The sequence below is a fragment of the Balaenoptera borealis genome, assembly GCF_965194805.1.
Source record: "Balaenoptera borealis genome assembly, chromosome: 9".
In the NCBI taxonomy this organism is placed as follows: domain Eukaryota; kingdom Metazoa; phylum Chordata; class Mammalia; order Artiodactyla; family Balaenopteridae; genus Balaenoptera; species Balaenoptera borealis.
In genome coordinates, this window is record NC_138873.1 from 660,742 (window position 1) to 688,010 (window position 27,269).

Here is a 27,269-nt window from a genome sequence, read left to right on the forward strand (position 1 = left end):
GGGCCTCGGGGTGCGGGTGCGGGTGTGGACAGAGGCGGACCCGTGGATCCCAGCCTGCTGCCATCGCAGAAGTGGCAGCAGCAAGCACTTACTGAGTGCTTACTGTGTACGCGGCCTCAAGTCAGCCTGTGGTGCTGGACTGATGATGGTGAGAGTGACAGTCTAGGGGGGTGAGGGGAAGGCTGGCGACCGAGGTCTGGCTGCACTGCCCTGGGAGCCCAGCCCTGCCCTGACCCCCCCAGCATTAAAATGCAGTGCGTTCGAAACTCGCAGCTCTGTTTGAGCTGGGCTGGGTGGGCCCCAGAGGCGAGGAAATAGGGAACAGGAATTCAGGTGCAACAGAGCCTTGAAGTCCCCTGGTTCTGCAGGACCCCTACGTTTCGCAGAGGCAGATTTGGCTTTTCCGTATGAAATGCAGACACGCCGCCGCTCTCCTCCCACCCCAAATCTTGCCCCTTTATCTGTTCTTAACACAGCGACCAGACAGCCTTCTTACTGGGAAGCCCCAGGGGGCCTCCCCCTCGGAACACAAGTCGGGGCCTTTGGGAGGCCCCACCCGTCCCCGAAGACCTCCCCTCTCCTGTGCTCCCCTCCTGGCCCGCTGTGGCCGGCCCGGCCCCGGCCTGCCCTGCTCAGGGCCCTGCGCTCCTGGCGTGCTTCCCTGAGGCTCACGGGCCGTGCTCGGCAGGGGGCCAGGCCGTCGTCCCGGCTGCTCGTTACAAAAGTTTACATCCTCCCTTCCCCTCACCCGCACGGGCTCCCCCATAGCCCTTTCCTGCCTCACTCCTCTTCTCCGGCCCAACCACTGGCTGGCATGGTTTCGCTTGTTATCTGCTCTGTAAACTCCTGGGCCTGGGACAGCGCCTGGCACCTGCCGTTTTCTGGTTTCTCTGACCCCGTAAGACGGTGCCTGGTGGGCGGTTGACATCCAGCTTGCGGGGTGAGTTCTGGGCGAGGCGGGGAGGGGGACGTGTGGCCGTCTCCTCCATAAGCTCCAAGGGAGCCTGGAGGAGGGCTGCACATAGAGGCTTATTCACAGGCAAAGAGAAGCTGCAAAATAGCCACCAACTGTCCCCTGGAGGCCTGGTCTTCTGGTTCCTCAGTGGGTTGAGCCCTTCCTCCCCCAGGTGGAGTAGGGCACTCAGGGCCGGGCGCTCTTGGCCTCGTGGCAGCACTCTGATGTCAAGTGCATCAGAATGCCTTTAATTCCTTTCTGGGACCTCAGCAATTTTCTCGGTGAAGTTTGGAAGAAGTCGGGAGGCAGTTTTCATCCAGGCAGCTTCACTCTGAGCTCTTCTTTTCAGAAGTAAACATCATTTCTGGTCCCTAGATTTGCTTACAGGTGAGAACATGCCTTTGCTCCCAACCCAGGGTCTGTTGTGCACCAGCACCCCCTCACCCTAACCTCCGTGAGTGCTTGACCAGCCGGCCATCTGTGCAGAGCAGATCCCTAAAGCTTACAGTTATTTGTAACTGTGCTGACTTCCTTCTGTTTTTCATATAATTCTAACCAAATAATTTTTTTGAATAATTTTAGGAAATTAGATATGTAGTGTTATCAGTCAACTGAATATTTTTGTGATACTCAACATGCTTGCTTACGGAGTGTTTAATTAAAAAGTGGGCCCTCAAGTTTGAATGTTGGGGGATCTATAACTCATTTCTCCCTTGTTTTAGGGAACTGTTCAAATGGAACGGCTTAGCCGAGTATGCCTCTTAAAGAGGCGCTGAGTGGGCGGCCTGGGCTCAGACCCGCGTCCTGGGCATGACCCTCGGCTCCCAGCCCTCAGGCTTCTCGCTGTAGAAGAAGTCGGGCCACGACGTGAGGCACCCGGTGGGCCCTCGGTGCCCGGTGATGGGGAAACACTGTTGTTACCTGTTTCAGGTTTCCTCACTAGCTGAGAAAACGAGCATCAGGTTAACTGGAGAGTCTACCTTTTATGTGCCGCAAGTGTGGCTCCTCTGGTTATGATTTATAAGGAGTGCCTCTCACGTGTTTAAGCAGGAGATGGACGGCTGCTGGCCTGTGGCTTAGCCAGCCATTTGTCCCTGGTCTTCAGTGACGATCAGGGACACCTGCTGTTTTTTCAGGTAAAATGTAGAATTTTAGTTCATGTGGATTTATGAGTGGGTCTTGTTACCAAACCAGGTCCGTTTGCCAGACACTGAGGTGCCATGGGTTTATTCATGACGAGACGGGAGAGCACATCTCAGATTCACTCCTCAAGGGTGGGGACTGAAGCCCCCGTAACCATGGGACCCGTACGTCAGAGGCGTTGTCTATAGAGGTGGCTAGGGAGTCAAAGATAAGGCGAGCTTGGTCGGGACGCGTTACCAGTGAGGGTCCTGACCAGCTCTTCCCTCACCTGCTGTTCTGTAGGACGAGCTCAAGGGTTTCTGTTGGTCACCCATTTCTGTTAACCCTGTGGGCATGGTTTCAGGACAGGCTTTTAAATCCTATGGGGCATGGTTTCAGCCTCATTATGGTCCTGTTATTAGTTGCTAAGTGCAACTCTTGTTCCCTTCAAGACGAGGACAGACTAGAACCATGGCTTGAACTGGGGAATGAAATGATTTAACAAACCAGATTCCACTGAGCTCCGCTAGACCAAGAAGGGTGAGTGTAATTCGTGAGACCAGAACTGCGGGCATATTTGTGGCAGGGGCCCCGAGGTTTTGGGGGAGTGAAGTCGTCTTACAGACAGAACAGAAACATGGTTTGGAAGTTAGTACGTTTGTAAATAAACATTTTTATGAACGGAACAAGGCAAAGAACTTTTTTAAGCAAGCAGGTTTGAGATGAGGGCAATGATGTTAAAATTACGCCGCTTTGGCTTTGTAACCAGGACCTGTAGGTTCCTGGCCCTAAACCTTGAGATCTCGCCCCTCTTCGTGAGACTCCTGATGCTGCTTGCTTCAAAACTTACACTTAGTAGGTATTTTAACAACAGCTGAAAAAACAAAAAATCTTTCACTAGTCCGTGTGTTCTTGTGAACTATAGAGGAGGAACCAGGGGTCACGGGCCCTGGCCGGTGAGGAGGCCAAACCCGGCAGTGGATGAGAGCACGCCCCGGCCTCTCTCCGGGTTCCCGGCCTCGGCTCTTCCCAGAGTCTGCAGCCGGCTCCGGACAGAGTGAAGGAGCGGCCCTTCCCAAGGGCAGACCAGGGCCCGGGGGGCGTGCTTCTTGCAGCGTCTCTTTTCCTCACCCACCCAGCCTCCAGCCCACGTAATTCCAGGACGTCCCGTGGCTCCGCCGGGCTCAGTGCCTGTGTCGTGAGTACGCTCTTAAGGCCCCTCGTGCGCGTACACAGGGCAGCCCCCATGATGGGTGTCCACGGTGATTGCGTTGGTTGTGGACGTCTCTCTGTGGATTTTATTGTTGGCAAAAGGGCTTCTGCTGAATTAAGAAAATGCAGTGGATAGTCCAGCTCGTATTTTAAAAATGTGCTCTATTTCCATTTGGGGGAAAAGAGTCATCATTACCCACCTTTCCTGTTACTAGCACAGCATTTTACCCCATGCGGGTAGTTGGTTAATGGGCATACAGTTCAGCTTTGAAAATAGGATTGGTCTCTCAGCGCTCACCTGGAAGGCAGGAAAATGGGTTTTTGTTTCCATCATCGTCTAAGAGAAATAAGAAAAGTGTATTCTGGATATTTTGATTGTGGTCAGTATTAGGTGCTAAATTAAAATTCCCTCCTGGAGGACCTGACCTCTGAGAGCACAGGCAGGTGGTGTGTCCCGTGTGAAAACCACGGATCACAATGATATTTAATTTAGTAACGGGGTCTGTGATTATGCTGTAGGCTTAGAACGTTTCCCACCACACGCAGCTGTCCGGCCCGGGGACGTGGAGAGCCCAGCTCCATGCCTCCTCTTAGCCTGCGCCTGGCGCCGGGCAGACGCGGGGAAGGCTGGGTGGGTCTGAACGCGTCCCTGGGCGGCCCACCCCGTCTCATGTCGGGCTGACGGCAAGGGGTGTAAAGCCAGATCCTGGGGTCAGTCACTTCGGAAGATTAAAGTAATTAAAATTTCATTAAGTATTATGGAATTGTATGAAAACGAATTCTTATAAAAGGATGCAACTGAGCTGAGAACTCTTGCTTCTGGGTCTTGAGTCCTTCGTCTGTCTGGGCGCTGCTGAGTTGGCCCCCTTCCCGCGGCCCTTCCTGTTGGTGGGGACCTCGCGCCCCGTCCCTGTCCGCCCACCGTCCGTCCTGCCCCTCGCTCGGGCGGGAGCGTCCTCCCTGGGGGAGAGAGGACTGCGGGCCTGGGTTCTGTGTCCTGCGCACTCTGTTTCTAGAGCGAGTCCCCGCCCACACCCGGCACATCGGTCTTCGGAGGCGAGAGAAGACGTGTGTGCCACGTGGACACAGAGGAAAGCGCGTCCTGGCTGGGGTCCCTGGGGTCCCGGCGCTCACCCCGAGGCCACGCGTCTGCACAGGCCTCCGGCTCCGCGCTTCGTGTGCCCAGGCGGAGCTTAGAGGAGAAGGTCCCGTTGGGGTCCCGTTGTTGTCACCGGGAGTTGGGGGTCTTTCCTGAGGCGCCGGGCAGGCTCCTTGCGGGGTCTGCTCCGCGGCGCCCCTGCCTGCTTGGGTACCGCAGCCGCGCCGTCGGGAGCCGGGGATGCTAGTCAGTGGTGGGAGGGCTGGGAGGACGAGAGGAGGGTGTCCCGCTCCGCCGTGGATGGCGGGGGCCCCGCTGAATCCACCGCGCGTGGCCCGCGGCCTCTCGCCGCCTGGGGCGGTGGCGGTGGTGCGAGCGCCCTCGTTTGACGTGCGAGGAAAGGCCGCTCAGCGCGACGGGGGCGCGTCTGGAGGCCCGAAGGGACGGTGTGGGGCCCTCGGCGCCCAGGCGGGGCCCGCAGCGCCGTCTCTGCGCGGGGGGCGCGGGGGCGCGGCGTCCTGAGGAAGCGCCGAGGTGCCGCCCCTTCTCCGGCCTCGGTGCTTCGGCGAAGCTCCCGGAAACTTACACCAGAGGGCAGCAAAGCCATTTCGGATATTCTGCTGCTCGGTAAATTTCAGCGCTCAGTTTTCTCGAGGTCATGCCACAGAGCTGCAACGCGCCCTTGTACGTCTTTCCCGGCGTTTCCGTTTCTTCCTGTTATTTTTCTGACAGGTGTGATGTGGGGATGTTGCAACTCACTGTCTAATCTCTAAATTACCGTCTGTAATTCACACGCCGAGCCCACGTGAGCACAGGCTGCTGGTGGTGAGCCCCTTGCGACGGCGAGGATGTCTCCTAGCCCTGCGATTTCAGTCACGAAGTGTCAGACTCGGGCGATCTGAGGCCTTGGGTGGCCCGGGATCACGGCGCCCAGGACGCGGGGCCGGAGCCCTTCCCAGCGCGTGGCAGCGGCTCGGAAGCGCAGCTTTGCTGCAGCACCGGGAGCATCGCTGGTTCTCTGGCGCGTGTGTCTCCCCGTCGCCCGCGCGCCCGCGCGCACCCACCGGAGTCCAGTGGGCAGCCCAGCCCTGCCCTCGTTCCGTTTCGCACCACTTCTCGCAGGACCGCAGTGTTCATTCCCCAGAGTCCAAGAGCCCACCTCCAAGAAGCCTCTGGCCGCACGGCGCACGGGCTCCTCAGCGCGGCAGGCGGTGGCAGCGTCTGCGGGTGACTTAAGGGTGCCCCTCCCCGCCGCCGCTGCGAAGGCCTTTCCAGGTGGTCGCTAGGGCGGGACGGGCCGGGGCCCAGACAGAAGCCACAGCGCTTCCCGCCGCTTCATCAGGACGGAGCTGACGGGCCGGGCAGCCCAGCGCTGGGCCCGACGGCGCGCGGGTCCCCTCGTCTGGACGGCCGTCGCGCCGGCCAGCTGCATGACCTGGGCGGTACTGCCGTTCCCTTCCTGAGCAGGCGCTTCTTTTCCTGGCACAGGAGGGGATGGATGCAGCAAGCGATAACCGGGCCGTTCTCTGCAAGTTTAGTTGTTCTGATGCTGTAGTCGCTGGTCAAGCCGACGGGTCACGTCACAGCTCAACACCTTCTTCAGAAACCGTATTTAGCCTTTAGATAAAGTAAAGTAAAATCCACCTCCTTGGGCGTTGGTTCCCCTGGGCTGCTTGGCTCGGAAATGCCTCTGGCTTCCAGCGTTGCTTCTTCCTGGACGAGGTGCGGTTCTGGTGTTTTGGATGAAGGTACTAGGCCCTTCCTTCCTGCTCTGTCCCCCTCAGGTCACGACGGAGCAGTGAGCCCTGTCCGCTTCCTGGGACGGACGCTGAAGGTGTGGTCGGTCCGCAGGACAGAGCTGGCACCGCGTCTGGTAACGGTGACCCCGGGGAGACTGTCGGGCTGTCAGCTGTCCGAGCAGAGCTTCTCCAGGGTCCCCGTCTCCCACCCTAACCAGGAGGCCGGGCAGCTGGGCAGCACAGTGACACTGGTCGATGATGGTTCAGGACTTTCTTCTGCGTGTGCGTGCGTGTGCGTGCGTGTGCGCACATACGTGACATGCATGCACGCACAGCGCACAAGTACATACATGTGTGCACATACACACGTGCGCACAGTTAAATAGGCCTTTCGTTTGTGTGGCCTAAAAATCACAGAGCGATTAATACTAAAACACTGGAATAATTTAAATATAAGTTCAATGTGATTTTATAGTACAGGTGAAAATATGCCCAAGGGATACTATGTGGAGGAAGTACCTTCTGGGGAAAAAAAATGCCTTGTTTCAGTGAACTTATAGGAGATCATCTGGCAATAGAATGGGAAAGGGGGGCAGGAAGACGACAGGAAAAGAGGTGATGACAGGAGACGCGGCTTCGATTCATCAGATTATGTGCTGGCAAAAAGCAGATTTTCAGGAAAGCTGTTAGCATTTATTTTCTATGAGTCTTGTTGTAAAAAGGGACTGAATCCTGGGGAAACTAATCAGGAAGGGAAAGTTGGTTAGTTCCCAGGCCTCTGCAGGGCGAGGCGCTCGGCAGCAGTGAAGAGAGAGGGAAATTGTTTTAGGCCCTTAGTCCTGTCAACTTCTACCCCGTGACATGGGCTGTGCAATGAGGCAGCAGACACCTGACGACTATGTTTTAAAACAGGTTTAGAATTTTGGCTTGAATATGTTTACTGCCCAGTTATTTTAGAGTTTTTAAAAGGCCAGAATTCAAAACACTCATTACAGTAAAATTTTAATCATGTAACATCTTTTAGAAAGTCAGGAAGAAGAACCAGAAACTAAGCTGGTTCTAACAAAGTACATTCTATACATTTAGAATAAATAGATGTTTGGTGTTAAGATGAAAGGATTTCATATTTAGAGCAGTAGAGTTTTTATTGACATTTATTTTGTTAGTAATGATTACTGATTTTCATTGCAGGGCAAAGACACATTTCCTAAGCCTGTACAGTCTGTGCAGTTTTATTACATAGACGCGTTTATTTTGTCGTCCTCGGCCTTGAGTTTCAGCTGCTTGAGCATCACATCGACACCAGCAAAGGCGCCGTATGAAGGCAGTCGCCTCCTCTCAGGCCTGTCCTCTCTGGACTTGGGGCGCCGCATTTCAACAAGGAGTTATGTGTAAATAAAGTGTTTACATTTACAAACGCCATCCAAAATGTGATAATAGCCTCCAGTTACCAGAAATCCCCCTTCTCCACATGTGGAGCTTCCCTGTAGGGCCGTCCCTGGGCTTGGGGTGATCTTGCCAGTGGCTGGGGCTCAAGAAAGGGGGTCATCACCCTGGTTCAGCAACATGTTTAACTCATTTCGTATGTAGAACCATTACTGTGTATAATAAGTTGAAATTACGGAATATTTCATATATATCCACAGATGTACGTGTGTGTGGGCTACTAAACACCTGCCTGGCCACACCTGACCTTGGCAAATATTAATGCTTTACTGTCTTTGTTTTCAAAACTTTTTGAGGAAACGAAACCTTGCAGAGAAGATTGGAGGCCTCCCCTCCGAGCCCCGTTCCCCGCTTTCCTCTTCCCGAGACCAGCGTGCTCGCTTCCCGTCCCTGCTCTGTCTTTGCTGCACATCCAGGTGTCCTTGTGGTTTGATGGAGGGGTCGCGTGTGACGCACCTTTCGTGCTTATGACCGCGCTTGCGAGCGTGGCTGCTGTCCGTGGGTTTACCTGCTGGGACGTGTCAGGCGACAGGAACGCGCCACAGCTCTTCCCGGTTCCCTGGTGACGGACGCCTGGCTTGTTTCCGCCTTCGCCTTGTTCCAGTGGTTCTGCCCTGGGTCTCCTCCCTGCTCACGTCTGGCGGCGGGCCTGTGGGGGGCGCTTGGGCATCTCCAGACTCGCCTTCTCCAGCTGCTCCACACCCATCGGGGGTGGGCTCGCCCTTCCCTGGAAGGCTGTGTCCGGGGTCTCTCCTGTCCTACGTTCTGCAGGGTTGGGGTCCACCAGCCGACTTCCTTCCTGTTACCGACTAGCCGCTCACCGTGTTCACACCAGTGGTGTTTCCTGGCGGGGGGAGGCTCAGTGATTCCACCCGGAGCTGCCCACCACCCCCTGCTGTGTGGGTCTGTCCCACTGCTTCTCACTCTACAGAGCAAGGTGGCTGCTCTAGCTCCAGGCATCGTGTCCGTGTTTCTCACAGCAGGATGGAGGGGATACCTGGTTGGGCCTGCAGGCCTGGGACCCCCAGGAGCACACTGGGTGTCAGGGTGGCACTGGTCTTAGGGATGTCTGGGTTTGTATGTAAACATCAGACTGTGGCGAGTCACGCGAGCTGTTTGCCTCTTACCCTCCCCCTTCTCTCACTTCGGGCCTGACTCGTGGTGGGCCACGCGCACTGAGGACGCCTCGGCCCTGGCGCGGGTGTGGGGTTGGGCTGGGAACGCCTGCGCCCTAACCCACCGCCGGCAGGGGTGTCTGCACACCCCTTGGTCACGTGACTCTTCTTCCGAGACCCTTTCCTGGGCTGTTCTGTCCAGGTTGAATGACTGCTCTCGGCCTCCTTAGCCGTCCTGCTGGCTCCGGGCAGGCTCGCAGCAGGAGGCACAGGGGTTTATGGAATCTCTGCAGTCATCAAGCTTCATTCCCAAACCGCCCCCGCGACTTGGCCCGTCTTGTCCCTTGAGTCTGCGTGTGGCCCTTTCTCCGGGGACTGGGGACTGGTTCCCTGAGTCACCCTCCCTGGGCCTGAGACCGAGGCCCTGCATTCTGTGTCACCCCTCTGGGGGCCCACTCTGTGCCTGGCCCTGCCTGTCACGGCCCCAGACCCCCGCCTGGCATTTACCTCCCTGTGGACGGGATGGGCTGATGGCCTGCTTCATCCTCACCTCAACTGCCCGAGAGGTTCGGACACGGAGCCCCCGACTTTGGCCGATCGCCCACCTGTACCTGCGTGTGCTCTGTCCTCGCCCCCCCGGGCCATGATCACGTCCTGGGGTTGCTAGTGGGTTCCTTTCCTTTATGGAATATTGTTATGAGGTTAAGATCATATGTTTATTAAGCCAATGCTAACTACTTACGTTACCCTTTAGAAAATATTAAAAACTTACGTTTAAATGGAAATAAAGATAACTTATAACCCACTGGATGTCTCCTTAAGTATACAAAATTATTTTAGAATTAGGAGAAAGATTTGTTTTCTCATAGATAGGGATGAATTCCACTTGGCTATATATTAAACTAATATTTTTTTCATGAAGTTTTACTAAAGGAAAAACTAGAGTTACCCAAAGGATAATTTAGGTACTCGACTTGCTTATTCTTTTAGTGTTAGTAAAATATGATTATTAAGTGGCATGAAAACTTTTTTTTTTATTTTCAAGTTTTTTAAAGGTAGAATCTTTAGCTGTAGTGAAAGGGAAACAAAATGATGGATCATATTTCATTCTCTTCCAGGTATAAACAGAAGAGCAGATGCACACCTGTTTTCAGTCTCCGCATGACAGATGCAGCAGCAGATTACTAGCTTATCAGCAGCGAATGATTTTTATTCCTGTACCCTTTCTCCTGCTGTCCTCCCGTCACACCCTTACCATTGCCCTTCCAGCAAAAGCAAGTGCTGAGGGTCCAAGCTCCAGGCTTGGGCTGAGCGCCGGGAACTCGGGGAGCTCTTAGTCCTTTGTGTAATGGCTTCATCTCAGTAGTGAAAAGAGCCTCAAAGGAAAAATAAAACTGGAGGCAGTAGAGCATATGACATATAGCAGGGTGATATAAGCTGATGCTTCTGGTCTATTAAATAACATAGTAATTTAGTACATTTAAAAAGTAAACTGCTACACTTAGTATGTGCATCCTGTGATGAATTGAACAGTTTACCCCATGTCATGTGGAAGATGGCAAAAATTATAGCAGTTGCTGTTGAATAGGAAATTGATTCCAAAACTTTAAGTTTTGAGCTTTTGTGGCTAACATCATGATTTTAAATTAAAGAGCACTGGTTTTAATTTATTTAGAAGCAAAGCTCTGAGCTTCAGAAACTCATTTTATACACTTTTAATTTATTCAAAGGTCTAAGTCAAATTCTTTTGAAAAGTGTTATACTTGAAATTTCAGAAGGACTGATACAAGGTGTTACAGGTTCTAGCATATTTTGGTTGGAAATGTGACATTTTTATGCTAGAACCTTTTGCTAAAAGAAAACCCCAAACCAACCAAATAAAAAACACCTAGCAGAAATGTGTCATTCTGATTATTCTGGCCTTTAGTGAGGATTTCTGCATATTTTGGTGTTAGCATTGGGTTTATTATTGAATCTAGTACTCTTTCTACTCTATACTTTTCTGCCACATATACTTTTTTTAAAAATTTATTTTACTTTATTTATTTATTTTTGGCTGTGTTGGGTCTTCGTTGCTGTGGGTGGGCTTTCTCTAGTTGCGGTGAGCGGGAGCTACTCTTTGTTGCCGAGTGTGTGCCTCTCACTGCAGTGGCTTCTCTTGTTGTGGAGCGTGGGCTCTAGGCACGCGGGCTTCAGTAGTTGTGGCTCGCGGGCTCAGTAGTTGTGGCACGTGGGCTCAGTAGTTGTGGCTCGCGGGCTCTAGAGCACAGGCTCAGTAGTTGTAGCACACGGGCTTCATTGTTCTGCGGCATGTGGGATCTTCCCGGACCAGGGCTCGAACCCGTGTCCCCTGCATTGGCAGGCGGGTTCTTAACCACTGCACCATCAGGGAAGCCCTCCCGCATATACTTTTTAAGACAGTGCTCTGGGCTAAACATTGAAGGTTGGGTCGTTGGTACATTGTCCCTCCTGTGCCACATTGATGACGTTTACCCACCACGTGCTGTGTCGAGGGCTTGTCCTTCACGTGTGCAGCCTGTGCCTGGGGTCTCTCCCGCCCACAGCCTCGCCGTCTAACCTCTGGCTCAGACCTGTCTTCCAGCTCAGTACCTATGTGCCGGACGGCCGTTCCACCTCTGATTTGCGGTGTCTGACATCTGCAGCCTCACTTACCTCTAAGTAGACTCTTGGTCTCCCACCTGGAAATCCATACCGCCCGGGTCTCCCCACCGTCTGAGCAGTGCGCCCACTGGCTCCGGCCAGTTGCCTGGGATCAGCTAGGGGAGGGGCTGTGGTCAGGCCTCTCCTGTGGGGCCTCAGAATCGTACCTAATCATCCATCTGTGCGTCTCTGGTTGGAAGGAGTTCCCAGCCGAGTCACGGGCCTCGTGGTCGCTGCTGGGTCGCTCCAGGACCCTGGAGGTTTCGACCTCAGTGCGGCGGCAGTGCCACCATCACAGCGGGAGCCCATTCTCGTCCCGTCCACCAAATTTGTCAAAGTAAAGCGAGTGAGTTTTTGACAGTGCACAGCCTTTGTCAACATTGTTTAAAGTGTTTAGCAGATGCAAAGGTACGATGCAATCAGTTTGCTGCCAGGTTCAACGGTAGTTTTTACTGGGCATGAAATTCTTTGAAGCCTTGACGTTTGACGTTAGAAGACATTTTAATTCTGTATCGAATGTTAATGTTTACACTTTTGTCTTTGATTAGTTTATGGGCCCAGTTTTTGATTTTACTGGTAATCCATGTTCACTTAAAACGTGGTGGAGCGTTTGGGTGTTTCAAGCGCTAGGTGCACTGGGTGACAGCCGTGGAGATTCTGCAGGAATGCGAAGCAGCCTTTGTGAATCCGCAGGTTCTCTCTGTAGGATGTAGCTAGTCTGTCTCGACAGAGGACGTGTTTAAAAATACTCACAGCTGAGGGTTCAAAATCGGGGAGTTGAGGAGGTGGCCACTTCAATGAATTCATTGCCTCACAGTTTAGTTCAAAAGACACTTTGTTACCCAAAAGAACAACTAAGAGACTTGTGAACAAAACTTTTGCTTGTAGGACTACAGCTACAATTTTGATGTTTGATATATTTGGAATGGCTTTCTAAATTAAGGGTTTAATGTATAATGCCTCCTGAAATCTGCATTATGATTCAAGGGTATCCTCTTTATTTCAGTGAAGTCTTACCATATTGCTTAAAAGGACTCTCTTATCCACAGTTTCAGTATGTTATTCCAGGTTTACTTTAAGTTTCTGTGTAATAGGGGAGGCACGGTCTGATAATCTGTGAGCTTTTGTAACTGGTGTGCATGGGGACAGAACACAGATTCTGGACCGCGGGCCTGAACTCTCTCGAACGGACTTTGTTCCAGCGTCCTTCTCAGTGAGTGGGAGCTGGACGCGCTGGACCCAGAGTCAGGCTGTGTCGGGGTGCAGCGGGGGACCCCCGATTTGGGGGGCAGGCCTGGGGCTCCACGTCCGTGTCCTGGGAGCTCAGTCTGGATGGCTCCTGCGCATGGCCCAGAGGCAGAGCTTCGGGACGTGGGCCGGGCAAGCGGCCGGGGAGGCCGCCTGGGACGAGGGGCCCCCTCTACTGGGGCCAAGCGCCCTCTCCTCACTGTGGGCACCTGCTCTTGGATGAGAGCCCTGAAGGCCCAGGTAGGATCCTAGCTTGACGTTGCCCCACGTTTTACCCTTGGGGGCTAATTGATTAGGACGTTTTCAATGATGATAGGAGGAGATTTTCCTGGTTTGTGTAATGCTATCCGCTATCCGCTTGCTGAGAGCTGTGGAAGTAAAGAGTATTTTTCTGCATCTTCCTTCTTTTGAACAGGATCTTACTGCATAAAGAACAGAACAAAAATATTTTAAACCCTGTGCAGTAGGTCCCCCGATGAATGAAGGCATCCCTTTGAAGAATTTTGTGACTTCATGAGGCTACTAAAATAGCAGACTTCAGAACTGGAGTGCGTGTTGTTAGTGGCTGTGTGTCGTGACACCCCTGTTCTCCTGGCGTGTCTTCTGGGAGGGCTGTGATGGGAAGGGTGTGTCTTTTATGGCAGGAATGGGGTTTGTGTTTGGGAACCGTGATCTTATGCTGCTCATTTCAGAGTAAGATCTGCCAAGGTCGGCTTTCAGATTGATTATTAGACCTTATGTATTTCTGGGCTTTTAAATGAATTTGATAATTGAGTCATGTATTTAAAATGATTGTTAGCCTAATACCCACCTAATTTCTTAGTTGTTGTGTTTTTCTAAAAAATTAAAGTGCAACTCAGTGAGCTATTGGCAGGCTGTTCTTGGCGCAGAATCTTAAAGGGCAGAGGCGTTCACCTCCAGACGCGGGTCCTTGTGCCCCCGGGATGGCTGTCCACCCCTGGAATCTGCTCACCTGAGTCACAGCTGACTGTTACCAACAGAAAGCAAAGGATACAGTCCCTTACAGGAAATGAGATGTACGTGCTGAGGGCAATGGGTTTCTTGAACAGACCAGTCTGCACACAGACTCTAGGGGTTACAGTTTGACGAATAGCATTTAGAATGTTTAATGTACTATTCTCAAAATGCAGTATGTAAAATTTATCTTAAAGATACATATTTCTAACATCCAAGCGTCTCTCTTGAAATGTTACATAGGTTGTATATTTGATCAGTTTTTGCAGAGTTTCTTAGAGTCTTTAGTTAATATAATGCAGTAAGAATTGACTAAATTTACCAGATATTTCCATTCTTCAGTTAAAATGTTTCAGTCATGAAGATAAATATGAATCTCACGTGTGATGTTCCTTTAATGCTGTAAGTGTTACATTTAAAACATACTTCTTTCCATGCTCTCGGACACTTGCTGTCTCTAAAGTATTATGACTTACAGTATTCGAAAAAGATTTCTTTGCTCATTTAACTTGTGAATTTATTGTTCGTGACTCTTGTTGAAGGAGGTCGTTTCAGGGCTCTCGTCATCATCACTGTTGTCATTTTTGCGTGTGGAAAGTGGCTTGTCAGCATTTTCATTATAAATTTTTTTTTTTTGCATGTTCTAATCTTTATTTCTTTCTGGAGTTTATCACAGAGTCATAAAGACTTGATTGAAACTTGGCATATTAGAGCTTAGTGTGAGATTTTTTTTCAATTTGGTTCCCAAATTTGTTTCAGCTGTTTAAGTTAAAAATGCAAAATATAATTTTGGAGTTTTAGATGCTCTTTTACTTATAACATAAAAATAAAGCCCTGGCTTTAAAATAATGGTAAAGACAATTCTTTTAAACTTAGCTAACCAGTTTTTCTCATATTTTCAGAGAAGCTATTTCATTTTGAAAAGTAATGTGATGCTGTTTTGTCTGACATCTTCCTCTCTGTTTCCATTTCATAAAAGAAGATATTTTAACCTTTTGCATAGAATACTTTTCTCTGTTATAAAGATTAAGTAAGATAATGCATGTGAATTTCTTAGCATATGCTAAAGTCATTAAATGGAAGCCATTTTTAAAATACAAATTTAGGAAGGCTGGTGGCCATTGCCTTAGAAAACGTTTAATCTTCATACGCAACTAATTTCACACAATTTGTTTGTTCCCATGAGTTTAAGGAGAAATGCACAGAATTTTGCTTCCTGCTACTGCAGGAAGGTCAGAAACTGAATTAGAAATGATTTCTGCTTTCAAAGAAATTGCCGCCTAGAAGGTGGTAGACGTGGGCGTGAATAGCATTTATACGAAGCTGACTCTTTAAGCATCGTAAAATGAGAGGAAAGGGCGCCGCGGAGCAATGAGGACTGGGATATTTATTCTGTCTGGAAGATGAGAGAAGGCTGCGTCTGGCTGGAATCCCATGTCCTTCCTCTTGTTAGACAGAACTTGATTTTATGGGGACTTTGAAGGTACGTAAAATAGAGAAGCAGGTTGACTTAACTCGTTCAACTTCCCAGGTATTGGAGGGTCTGGCCTGGTCCCCGGGTCTCCCCCGGCCTCTGTCTGTTCCCAGACTGACTCGTATTTAAAATCCCGGAAGAGGGTCGACGTGTGTTACCGCCGTGAGTGCACACCCTCAGAAGGGAGGTCCAGGGGTGTGCGGTCCCGCCCTCTGTCAGCCTTCCTGTCCCAGCTGCCATCTCCTGCCACTCCAAGCAGCCCGTCTGCACCGGGCTCTTCCTCAGCCACCCTGCTGCTAAAACACACATCACCATTTCAACGTCTGGCTTTGAATTCCTCCAGGTCCCAGTTGCTTCCGAGTTGGAATCAACTTTGCAGACAGACTTTTGCCACTGCTCTTGTCTCATCCCTGCCTGGTCTCCTCAGGTGTGGGTGTGGACCCTCTGGTCTCGGGCCGGGCATCCAAGGGGGCCCGAACTGCTGGGCCCAGGCCGTTCTCTTGCACCGTGGGCGCTGCTGTGAGATGCACCAAGCCCTGGAGAGTTTTAGATGCCCCAGGGGCCCTGACCAGGACAGACGAAGGGCAAGCCCCAGATGCTTCCCTGTCCTCTCTTGGGTGCAGATGGTGATAAATAGTGCTCACCGAGGGTCCCCATGCACCACACGCTCTGGCGTGGTGTCCTCACGGGAATCCTAGTTCACAGACGAGGCGGCTGAGACCCTGGCACTGGCAAGTCCCGAGACCTGTGGGCCATGAGTGTGACCTCAGGCGCCGGCTGGCCGCAGATCTCATGCTCTTAAGCCTGGAGGAAGGCCGCTGGGTGAGGGTCCCCACGCCGGCTTCTTCCCGTCCGTCCAGCCTCGGGGAGCTGTTTCTAGAACACAGATGAGCTCACATCCTCCACGTCTCCAGCGCTCCCCCGGGAGGTCCTGGCGGATGGCCACGCTGCACCTCCCACCACCTGCCTCCGCGGCCTGGACCAGCGGCAAACTCCTGCGTCTGCGTCAAGCCTGGCCCCGTCGCCGTCCCACGAGGCCGCCCCGGCCTGTCTGCTTGGAATCGGGGCCTGCCTTTGCCCAGCGGCCGTGCCTCCTTAAAGCTCTCCGTGCCGGGGGGTGGGGGGGGCGGGGGGCGGTGTGTGATTCCCCCTCCCCGTGAGAGCCTGAGACTCCGACCTCCTTGAGGACAGAGCCGTACCTGGCTGGCATACAGTTGGCGCTCAAAAATGCCTTGCGTAGTCAGAGCCCAGAGGGCTGCCGCGGGCAGTTTAAGGGGCCCATTTGCATGGTGCGGAGGCGCGTTCTGTTTGCCCACGGGGCACTGGGAGGGTCTGTCCTGCCTCAGGTTCTCCGCAGCCCTGACTGAAAGGCGGCCTGTGAGTCTCTTTCTGCTGGAACCTCAGCAGGGGTCAATCATAGGCCCTTTAACACCCTGTGAACGTTTTATGTTTTGGCATTTTGTCATTTTAAATACATGTTCTGCTCTTCTAAATTGCCTTTTTCCCCAAACACTGTTGGTTCACGTTAAACTCCTTTCTCCGTGGCGCAGTATTTAACCAGGCTGGGCCGCCGCCGCCTCCTCAGCTCCGAGCTGAGCCGTCGGGGGCCTCGCCCCGGGCAGGAGGGACCCCGCGGGCCGTGGGTGTGGTCTCGGTGATCGGTGAGCTGCTGTCTTCGATGAAGGCGCTGGGTGTCCTACGCGGGAAGCAGAGCTCCTGTGTCTCGCCCCACGCGGCCGGGGCCGGCTCGGCATGGATCTGGTGTCGCTGCCACCCGAGGGGTCGCTACGACGCGCACCTCCCGTCCCGGGCGGCGGGCGCGGCTTCCCCTCGCGCAGCGGGCCTGTCCCGCACGTGCCGGCGGCGCCCTTCCCGGCCCTGGCGGAGCAGAGGTCTCGTGGCGCCCGGGTCAGGCCGTGCGCCGCTTCTCCAGTGGGGGCCCGGGTGCGGCTCGATTCCGAGCAGAGCCCGCCGGGCCGCCTCGGGAGAAGGACAGGAACAGCCGGCGGACCCGCGGGGACCGGGGCCGGGCGCCGGGAGCCTCGCCCCGCACGACTTACCCTGCAGCGCCCTTTCCAGGAGATGCACCTTAAGAAGTGACTTATTTCTTTGAAGGGCTCCCTGTTTTTATAGCTCTGACAAAAATAATGAGTAATAGTGGATTTTACATGAAACTTTGAGGAGATTAAGTTTTGTCAAGATCTGGTTTTCCAAGTGCTTCTCTCTTCTCTCTGTAAAAAATTCAGTCGAAATAACCCAGGGTGGTTTACTCTGTCGGTGTTTATTTCAGCTCCTCGGGCCTTAAGGCCAGTGTGTGGGTGCATATGTGTATATCCATGTAACATGCATGTACACACATGTACATATACATGCGCACACACATGTGTAGGCTTTATGTGTACGTATGCACGTGCACCTTTGTGTATATGTACATGTGTGTGTATACATACGCATATGCCTGCACGTGTGTGCACATGTGTGCGCATGTATAGTAACCTACCTATGAATGAATCCCTTTAGTTGTATCGTACCTATTGGCAACCACTGGTACTTGGCACTGTTCCAAGTACAGGGACACATGAGTGAATGACACAGCAAGGTCCCGACACTTGAGAATTTTGTAGTCTTACAAAGAAAGAAGCAAGTGGGTTCAACGCAGGTCAGACACCCTGAGCCTGAGCCCCTTGGGGGACCCTGCCTGACAGGTAACCTGAGCCGCAGGTGCGTGACGTGGGGAAGGGAGTCAGGCTGATGGGGGAGCAGCTCTTGGGAAGCGGGGTCACGGAGCAGCGGGCTTGGACTGGGGGCCCTGACCCGGGCAGGGGTCAGTCCCTTGGGCTCAGGGGCCTTGGTCGCATAGGGTTTTGTTCTGGGTGGGGGGCCATCAGGAGGGGTTGAGGGGGAGGCCGGTGACGTCACAGTGCCTGAGTGCACGCGTGTGGGTGCTGCGTATCCCCTTGTCTACGCGGACGTTGGAAATGGTTCAGTCGTGCCGCCAGGGGCTCCGCTCAGCCTCTGGGTGCGGCTCTGCCTGTGGGGAGACGGGGCCGGGGTCGGGGCCGGGCTGCAGGAGGGTGAAGGGGCTTCGTACTGGGCTCCTTCCTCACGCTCCCGAGAGCAGGCACTCGGTGACCCTGGCGGCAGCCCCAGCCAGGCTCCTGCTCAGGGACCCAGCACCAGCCTCCGAGGTTCCCCTCTGTTGCGGGTGTTCCCAGGTCCCCCGTGCTGGGTGGGTCCTGCCGTTGCAGTCTGAGGGTCCCTCGTTCCCTCGGGAGAGAACAAAGCCGCTCCAGGAGACCATCCTCCCGATTCCACGTGCTCTGCCCAGCGTCTGCCGTGGCCCCTGTCCTCCCGGTCCCTGGCTCTGTGGCCGTGTCTGGACCAGAGAGCCACGGGGCGATGCGGGGAGGGCATGGGGGCAGTCCAGGCGGGAGGTGGGCCGTGACGAGACCCGTCTGCACACGGTGCTGTGAGGCCCCTCACAGTGGGCACCTCTCTGAGCCAGTGCCCTACGGGGGGGTGACCCTACAGGGGTCCTGGGAAGTTTCCTGCCAGATGCTCCCTCCTGGGCCGTGAGTGACCGTCTGGGATGCCAGCGCGGGGAGAATTCCTCTCTCTGAAAACCGCGTGTCTTTTCGTTAGGAGTTTTAGTGCATTTGCTTTAGGAAATGGCTGAGGATGTCCTCTGTGCTGGGCAGCTGCTCGCGCAGGGACAGGACAGGGCCCGAGTCACCGCAGACCCCTGGGCCTCTCAGTGCCGAGTGTGGTGTTCCAGGACTCGCCGGGGCGTGCTCTTGGATGAGAGGTGTTAGGTTGGGAAAAACAGTTCTGAGGGGTTTTGATGGGAAAATAACTGGTTTTACTTCCTGAAAATAAACGTCTGAATGGTATACGATGGAATGAAAGGACAGGAGTTTAAGGTTACGGAGGTTTACACCATGTTTTAATAGCTTGTTTTCTTAAACTTCTCTTAAATTTCTATTCAGTTACGCAGTGTATATCAAAGGGTTCCAACTAACCACAGCCCCATAAGACCTGTCATCCTGCAAGTCCAAATTCAGGGGAAGCACAAATCACAATTGGCCCAAATGTCCTGTTTCCAGTAAAATAGAAAATAGGTCGTTTCTAATTTCTTTTAAGCTTATTGACAAGCGTAGCCACGTTTATCACGCGTCAGTGATGCTCCTTTGCAAGCATCCTGCTGCACCGTAGTGACCTCTTCTGAGAATTACCCCTGTAGCTGTCTCCTTGTGTCGGACAAGCAGAATTTAACTCATTTTATCATCCAGTTCACAAAAAAGTGAGGGCCATATCTTCCTATTTTTGAATTATGTTTTATATCATTAAATGGCTTATTTTTAGAATGAAAGTACGTAAATCTTTTTTATGATTTATTGATATCTTTAAGAATTGTAGCAGATGTTTTTTCCTTATATATTTAAAAAATCTGATTGGCTATTACTCTTTTGTTCTGTGTCTGAATGAGATTTTGCATTTGCATTTTTTATGATGTAAATATGTAATACAAGACAGCTAATTTGAATTGAAAAGCTAAAAAATGTAAAGGTTTGAATAGTGTTTTTTTTTCCAACATCTTTATTGGAGTATAATTGCTTTACAATGGTGTGTTAGTTTCTGCTTTATAACAAAGTGAATCAGCTATACATACACGTATATCCCTATATCTCTTCCCTCTTGTGTCTCCCTCCCACCCTCCCTATCCCACACCTCTAGGTGGTCACAAAGCACCGAGCTGATCTCCCTGTGCCATGCGGCTGCTTCCTACGAGCTATCTGTTTACATTTGGTAGTGTATATATGTCCATGCCACTCTCTCACTTCGTCCCAGCTTACCCTCCCCCCTCCCCGTGTCCTCAAGTCCATTCTCTCTGTCTGTGTCTTTATTCCTGTCCTGCCCCTAGGTTCTTCAGAACCATTTTTTTTTCTTTTTTAGATTCCATATATATGTGTTAGCATACAGTATTTGTTTTTCTCTTTCTGACTTACTTCACTCTGTAGGACAGACTCTAGGTCCATCCACCTCACTACAGATAACTCAATTTCGTTTCTTTTTATGGTTGAGTAATATTCTATTGCATATACATGCCACATCTTCTTTATCCATTCATCTGTCGATGGACACTTAGGTTGCTTCCATGTCCTGGCTATTGTAAATAGAGCTGCATTGAACACTGTGGTACATGACTCTTTTTGAATTATGGTTAAATAGTTTTTTAATGAAACTATTTTGTCACACAAAAACTTTAGATTTTCAAAAGTAGTAGTCACTTAAATTGATATAATTGCTTTAAAATAGATTACTTCATTAGCTTTAGGTCTTGCTTTTCTTTTTTTTTTTTAAAGAAATGATTATTGATGCAGGTAGAACTACCCTCTCTCTTGTTCTGACCTCTGCTGAATTTGGTGTGAATCTTTCCTAAGTGTCATTTCAAAAATATACACTGCCCTCTTTAAGTGTGTGCACTCTTTTCCATAATGGCACTGACCTCTGTGTGTCCTGTGCTACCTCATCTTCGCTCCACATTATGTGTATGAATTCTACCCACTTTTGTGCATTTCTTACATGTGCATTTAAGCCTATAAATTTCCCTGTGAATGCTGCTTTAGTTGTAATTTGCCAGTTTTAGCACATGGCATTTTATTATTTAGCAGTAAATATTTTCTGATTTTTTTCAACCCAGGCTTTATTTAGGTTTGAGCTTCTAGATTTCCACATATATAAACTAATTTTTTGGTAATTTTTTTTTGTTACTGATGCCTAATTTTATGGCATTGTGTTCAGGGCACATGCTCTACATAACACTAATTTTCTTGGTATCGGTTGAGATTTTTGTATTTATTGAGAAACTTAGCTCTCTGGTTCATTTTTATAGATATTACATGTGTGTACGGAAAGCATGTGTTCTTGCTAACTACTGGGTGTGTGTCTGCATAGATGTCCATTGGCCCAACCTTATTAATTGTATTAAATTATTCAAGTTTTTCTAATTTTTGTGTGCTTGTTTTTTTAATTAGTGAGAGAAATGTATTAGCATCTCCCTCTGTGATTGAAATTATATCAGTTTCTTCTTGTATTCTATTAATTTTTGCTTTACATATTTACAGGCCATGTTATTAGGTCTGTTTAAGTTCAGATGTCATATATTTTTATGTGCAGTTGTTCTTTTTATCACTTTCAGAAACTATTTCTAATTAGGTGTACTTTGCCTTCTATCTATTTTTTCTGGTACTTATACAATCAATCTTGCTTCCTTTTACTTAGCATATGCTGTTGTTCCCCCCCACCCTTCACTTTCAACCTTTAAAGTTAACGTATTTTAAGTGTTTTTATTGAAATCCATCTTAAGAATCTTTGTGGGGTTTAGTCTGTTTGAAATTATTATGATGACTCATCATTTGATCTTCTTTTGTTTTTCTCTTCAATCTTTTTTAAAAAACTTACGCACTTTCTATTAATCATGAATTTTCTTGGCTTCATTTTTTTCCGCTTCAGCCTCTACTGGATTGATCAGAAAAATTTTTTAATCCTTTTCTTTTTTTCCCTTGAAAGGTTTGACCACTGTATATTGTTTCTGGTTTATATATTATTATTTTTTTCCATTTGTTACTGTTCAGTTTCAAGAAACTGGTAATATTGTAAGCTCTTGTAACTATACACTCATCTGTCTATTAAACTAGATCTGTGCTTTGTTCTTTTATACTCAGGGCCTTGCAGAGTGCCCAGCATTTAGTAGATAATTTCTAAATGTTTGTCCAGTGTCTGTTGTTTTTATGTGATGAGCTATCTTAACCTAGCCTCAGTTTGTGGAACACTAAGCTGTGTTGATCTTAGTAGCTGTGTGGCAGTGAATGGACCCCTCTGTGTGTCATGTTTTTCCTCTGAAAATGAGTATAAAATAGTTTATACTCCACAAGTTTGTTAAGAGGATGAAAAGTAAAGTGTTTAGAGTTAAGACTCAATGTATATTTGTTTGTTATTCTTATTATCAAATTTATATAAGCCTTTATTTCCTGTTTGCAAATGAAGAATCACTTGTAGGCATGTGTACACTTTAAGCATAAATGCTTCTGGATATACTTCATTAAATTTGTCTTAATATTTGGATATTCTTGACATAGAAGGAAGATGGAAATTGTTATGAACCACACTCTATTTAAGTAATGTTTGGGGCCGAATGAATCTGTAGATGGAGTTCAGTTCAGTTTCAATCTACGAGACATTTAAAATCGTGACAGCATTTCTTCTGATGGCAGCACGGGGAAGGCGAGAGTGCCAGAGGGCTCTGGTGACCAGATGGTCAGGTCCTCAAAAGGATCAGCGTCTGCGGTGACACAAGCTAGATTTCACCCAAGTCACCATCACAGGCACCTGCTCAGGGTGTCTTGGGGTTTGATAATCAGAAAACTAATAACTGACCTCAAACTTCAAATGCCTTAGTAAGGCCATCTTTCAGATAATTTATTGAATATGGCTTATGACCTATACTTTAAAAACATAAATTTTGTTGCATTAATATTAGTCTTTTGATCTTTTACCATTTGTAGTTCTATATCTTTCAGTGGCATTACATATAGAGAAAAAGTACATCAGTAGTTCTTGAGGTCAAAATGTACCATTAGCAATTATTCATAGGAAGTTTTTGGAGTCCAGTTCTGAAATTTCTATAAATAAGAAGAAAAAGCTTTTTGTTAATTTCTTACTTTAGATTCAATGTTGTTAGATATAGTGTATCATTTATTAATTCAGCCTGTAAAATAATACATCTTGATTTTTCCCCTTACAATTACAGGGATCGTCATTTATGACCCAGCAATCCCAGGTTTATAATCTTTTTGCAACCACAGCCATTGGTGATGGGATAAAACTTTGGGACCTGAGAACCCTGAGGTAAGGCTCCTTCTGCTTTTCAGATTGCAGTTGGGGCCAAGGCTAGACAGACCATATAAAATGTATTTTTATTAAAGCTCATTATAAACTCAGCTTGATCTCGTTTTTCCGGATAAGACAATGTTGTGGTGAATCTGTTCACATTGACCAATCTAAGAAAAGTCTGATTTATACACAGAAAAGGTCACATAATTTGGAATGATAAAAAAGCAGGTGCTGGTCTTTCCACACACAGTGATGCATACATGTAACAGTGACATGTGTATGTACACACATATGTATACACACAGTGATGCATACATGTAACAGTGACATGTGTATGTATATACACATGTATACACACAGTGATGCATACATGTAACTGAGAGGTATATATAAGTGTGCACAAATATATATATATACACACACAGTGATGCATACATGTAACAGTGAGAGGTATATATAAGTGTGCACAAATATGTATATATATACACAGTGATGCATACATGTAACAGTGAGATGTGTTTATATATACACACACGTATACACACAGTGATGCATACATGTAACAGTGACATGTGTTTATATATACACGTATACACACAGTGATGCATACATGTAACAGTGACATGTGTTTATATATACACACACACGTATACACACAGTGATGCATACATGTAACAGTGACATGTGTTTATATATACACACACGTATACACACAGTGATGCATACATGTAACAGTGACATGTGTTTATATATACACACACGTATACACACAGTGATGCATACATGTAACAGTGAGAGGTATATATATGTGTGCACAAATATATATATATACACACACACACACAGTGATGCATACATGCAACAGTGAGATGTGTATGTATATACACACACATATGTATACACACAATGATACATATTACAGTGAGATGTATATATGTGTACAAATATATATATACACACAGTGATACATACATATAACAGTGAGAGGTATATATATGTGTGCACAAATATATATATATACACACACCATGATACATATATATACATAATTCTGTTCTTTAAAAATGTTCTGATTGATTGTTGTATTACAGCAGACAGTCATTAACTATATACTGTATCTAACAAAATAGAATACTTACATCTATTTATATATCTGTGTGCATGTATATATATTCACAAGGACAGCATTAGCAGACTGTCTCTGCTTTTCAATCACTAAACAAGTATAAACCCCCTGTTTCTATCTTGTGTGACATTTATATACTCTTCATATATAGAAATTTTATTTAATGTTAGGTTGGTTGTTTTGTGAATTTATGATTTTAAAAAGTGTTTTAATTATTTTTAAAGGTCTCCAGAATAACCTGCTCACCATTTAATAATCCTCACCTATAAAAATGTTTTGTCACTGTTAGTTTGCTCATTTTTGTGAAGAAAAGCAACAAGTCGGTATCTTTCTCCTAATTTATGTTAAAAATTGAAAAATCATTTGTTCTCCTGTTGTTTCTTTTTTTCCTCATAGGTGTGAGAGCCGTTTTGAAGGACATCCAAAGTGCTGCTACCCGTGTGGAATTGCTTTTAGCGCTTGCGGCCGATATGTGGCTTGTGATGAGGATAAGCATGTAGGTGCTGCTGTGGTGCGTGTGTTGGTCTTTTTTTTTAAATTATTATTTATTTATTTATTTATTTGGCTGCGTTGGGCCTTCGTTTCTGTACGAGGGCTTCCTCTAGTTGCGGCAAGTGGGGGCCACTCTTCATTGCGGTGCGCAGGCCTCTCACTATCGTGACCTCTCTTGTTGCAGAGCACAGGCTCCAGACGCGCAGGCTCAGTAACTGTGGCTCACGGGCCCAGCTGCTCCGTGGCATGTGGGACCTTCCCAGACCAGGGCTCGAACCCGTGTCCCCTGCATTGGCAGGCAGATTCTCAACCACTGCGCCACCAGGGAAGCCCCCAACGTGTGTTGGTCTTTAAGCAAAGAGTCTACACTCATTCTTGTGGAGATGGTTAATACTGCTGCATGTTAGGACAGAAATCTAATTTAAGCTTGACTATGGCCAAGTTTTTTGAGACTATCACATAACAGTGGTATTTTAATAACAATCACACACGAGGTATGACAGGCCTTCATGGTTTTTTTTTTTAAATTGAAATCTGATACTTTAAATACCAATCATTAATGAATTAATTTCTTTATTCATTTATTAATCATTGCACTAATTGTCTGTGGTGTGTTTTGTATTAGTTTCCTGGGGCTGCTGTAACAAATTAGTACAAACTTGGCAACTTAAATCAGCAGAAATCTATTCTCTCACAGTTCTGGAGGCCAGAAGTCCAAAATCCAGGTGCTGGCAGGGTCGGTTCCTTCTGGAGTCTCTGAGGGAGAATCTGTCCTGTGCCTCTTCCACTGCTGGCGGTGGCGTTCTTCGGTTTGCGGTTATTATTCCAGGGTCTGCCCCTGTCTCCACGCAGCCATCTTCCCTGTGGGTCTCCTCTGTGTGTCTGAAATCCCCTCTCCCTTCTCATATAAGGAGACTAGTCACTGGACACCCTAAATCCAAGCTGATCTTACAATACTTAATTACATCTGTAGAGATCCTATTTCCAAATAAGCTCAGGTATTCCAAATAATTCACAGGAATTGGTGGTTAAGATTTGGATATATCATCTTGGGGGACACAATTCAACTCACTCCTGGTCTATAAGGGTTATCTAAACAAAAAAACATAAAGAAATTTCCAAAAATTCAAGGAAATCATAATATTTATTTGGAAAAAAATTACTTTACAGTTTAACTGAGAGTCCACTTTATTTTCTAAACTTTTCCCCTTATTCCATTTAACTGGTGATAATGGAATTTAAGAATATTAAAGACTGTTTTATGGAACTTTTAAATAGGAAAAGTTATTCTAAAAATTTACTAGTTTATGACTAACTAAACATGCTCCTTTGACATCTTTGTCATCTGTTATGATAGATTCTTGAGTTCATCTCTAAATGAGGTAGTTGATGGTGTGAAAAACGTTTGCTTCAAAGGCTTGAGCACTACTTGTATATTACCTAAGAAATTCATGAGATAACTAAAGTATGAATCTATTCTTACAGGACCAAATGCAGTCAACTGTGTACACTGAATTTTCTTGAAATTTTTGATCACCATTTTCTTTTATGCAACATACATGCAAGTGCAGCTGATAAATATAGTAACTGAAATTAAGAATATTAACACAAAAACATTGAAAGTAGAAATATGGGAAATGAAGCTGATGTGAGAATACTTAAATGTAGACTTTCAGGATTAAAGCATTACTACAGATAATGAGGGACATTTAACAGTGATAAAGATGACAGTCTATATAAAAATGTTGTAATTCTAAATCTTTATGCACCCAATAACATAGTTTCAAGATATATAAAGCAAAAGTAGTATAAACTCCAAAGAGAAAAAGAAACATCCTGAATCATAATGGGAGACTTTAACAAACTTCTTTTAATGGCTGGAAAACAAATTATTGCTGATAATGATGCTTTTCTGCTTAAAATATCCAATATCATGTATAATATAGACTAAGTATCTTTTGTATGGCATTGAAGAACCTTCACAATGTCAAACAAACTCTGAATATGTGCTTTTTATAATACAAAAAGATAAGGATGAACCAAAAAACACACTCACAGACAATGAGACCACACCAGAAAAATATGTTTTCTAGGCAGATGAAAACTAACAATATATTTGCAAATGAGCTGAAGGGAATTAAAGAAAACACATATACTTTACTTTTAACAAAGAAGGTAAAGCAGAAACAAAAAAAGTTCAATGTTCATGGAATTCAAGGATGGTTCAATATCAAGAACTCTATTAATAAGTGCATATTTTAACTGGTATGACCATCTTAAAATATGCAGAAAAGCCATTTCAACAAAATTCCACATTCATTTCTGATAAAACACCTATGATGCTTCTTTCAAATGATAAAATGATGATCTCACTCCAGACGCCAGCATCTTATGAGAAACCATTAGAGGCATTCTATGGCTGGGAACAGAGAAACAAGGCCCTTTAGTTCCACTACTATTTTGGAGTATTGGAGGTATTTACCTATGGAATTAGGCAAGAGAACTTTATTGGAGACATTATAATTGAAAAGGAATAGTTTATAAGTATCTTTATTCATAGATGTTAAGATTGCATATCTGGAAAACCCAAGAAAATTAATGGGCATTGTGAACAATAAAATAATTCAGGAAAGTATTAATAGTAGGATTTGAGTTAATATTTGGAATTCAATGGTCTTTATGTATAAAAACAATAACCTGTGAGAAGATATA

At 47.6% G+C, this 27,269-nt stretch overlaps 1 protein-coding gene across 1 annotated transcript in view; it reads left to right on the forward strand.

Annotated features, from left to right (window-relative positions):
* Window positions 1-27,269, forward strand: part of WDR27 (WD repeat domain 27) — a 74,225-nt gene that overhangs the window by 35,599 nt on the left and 11,357 nt on the right. The window contains 19 exon segments of the mRNA XM_082406062.1: window positions 70-148; window positions 904-940; window positions 2,006-2,061; window positions 2,064-2,091; window positions 4,857-5,015; window positions 5,121-5,127; window positions 6,018-6,261; window positions 7,319-7,394; window positions 7,397-7,443; window positions 7,990-8,135; window positions 8,178-8,284; window positions 11,550-11,695; window positions 15,160-15,208; window positions 15,474-15,630; window positions 15,745-15,868; window positions 15,961-16,153; window positions 16,597-16,938; window positions 22,849-22,954; window positions 24,462-24,576. Of these exon segments, the coding sequence (XP_082262188.1) occupies window positions 70-148; window positions 904-940; window positions 2,006-2,061; window positions 2,064-2,091; window positions 4,857-5,015; window positions 5,121-5,127; window positions 6,018-6,261; window positions 7,319-7,394; window positions 7,397-7,443; window positions 7,990-8,135; window positions 8,178-8,284; window positions 11,550-11,695; window positions 15,160-15,208; window positions 15,474-15,630; window positions 15,745-15,868; window positions 15,961-16,153; window positions 16,597-16,938; window positions 22,849-22,954; window positions 24,462-24,576 (2,218 nt within the window).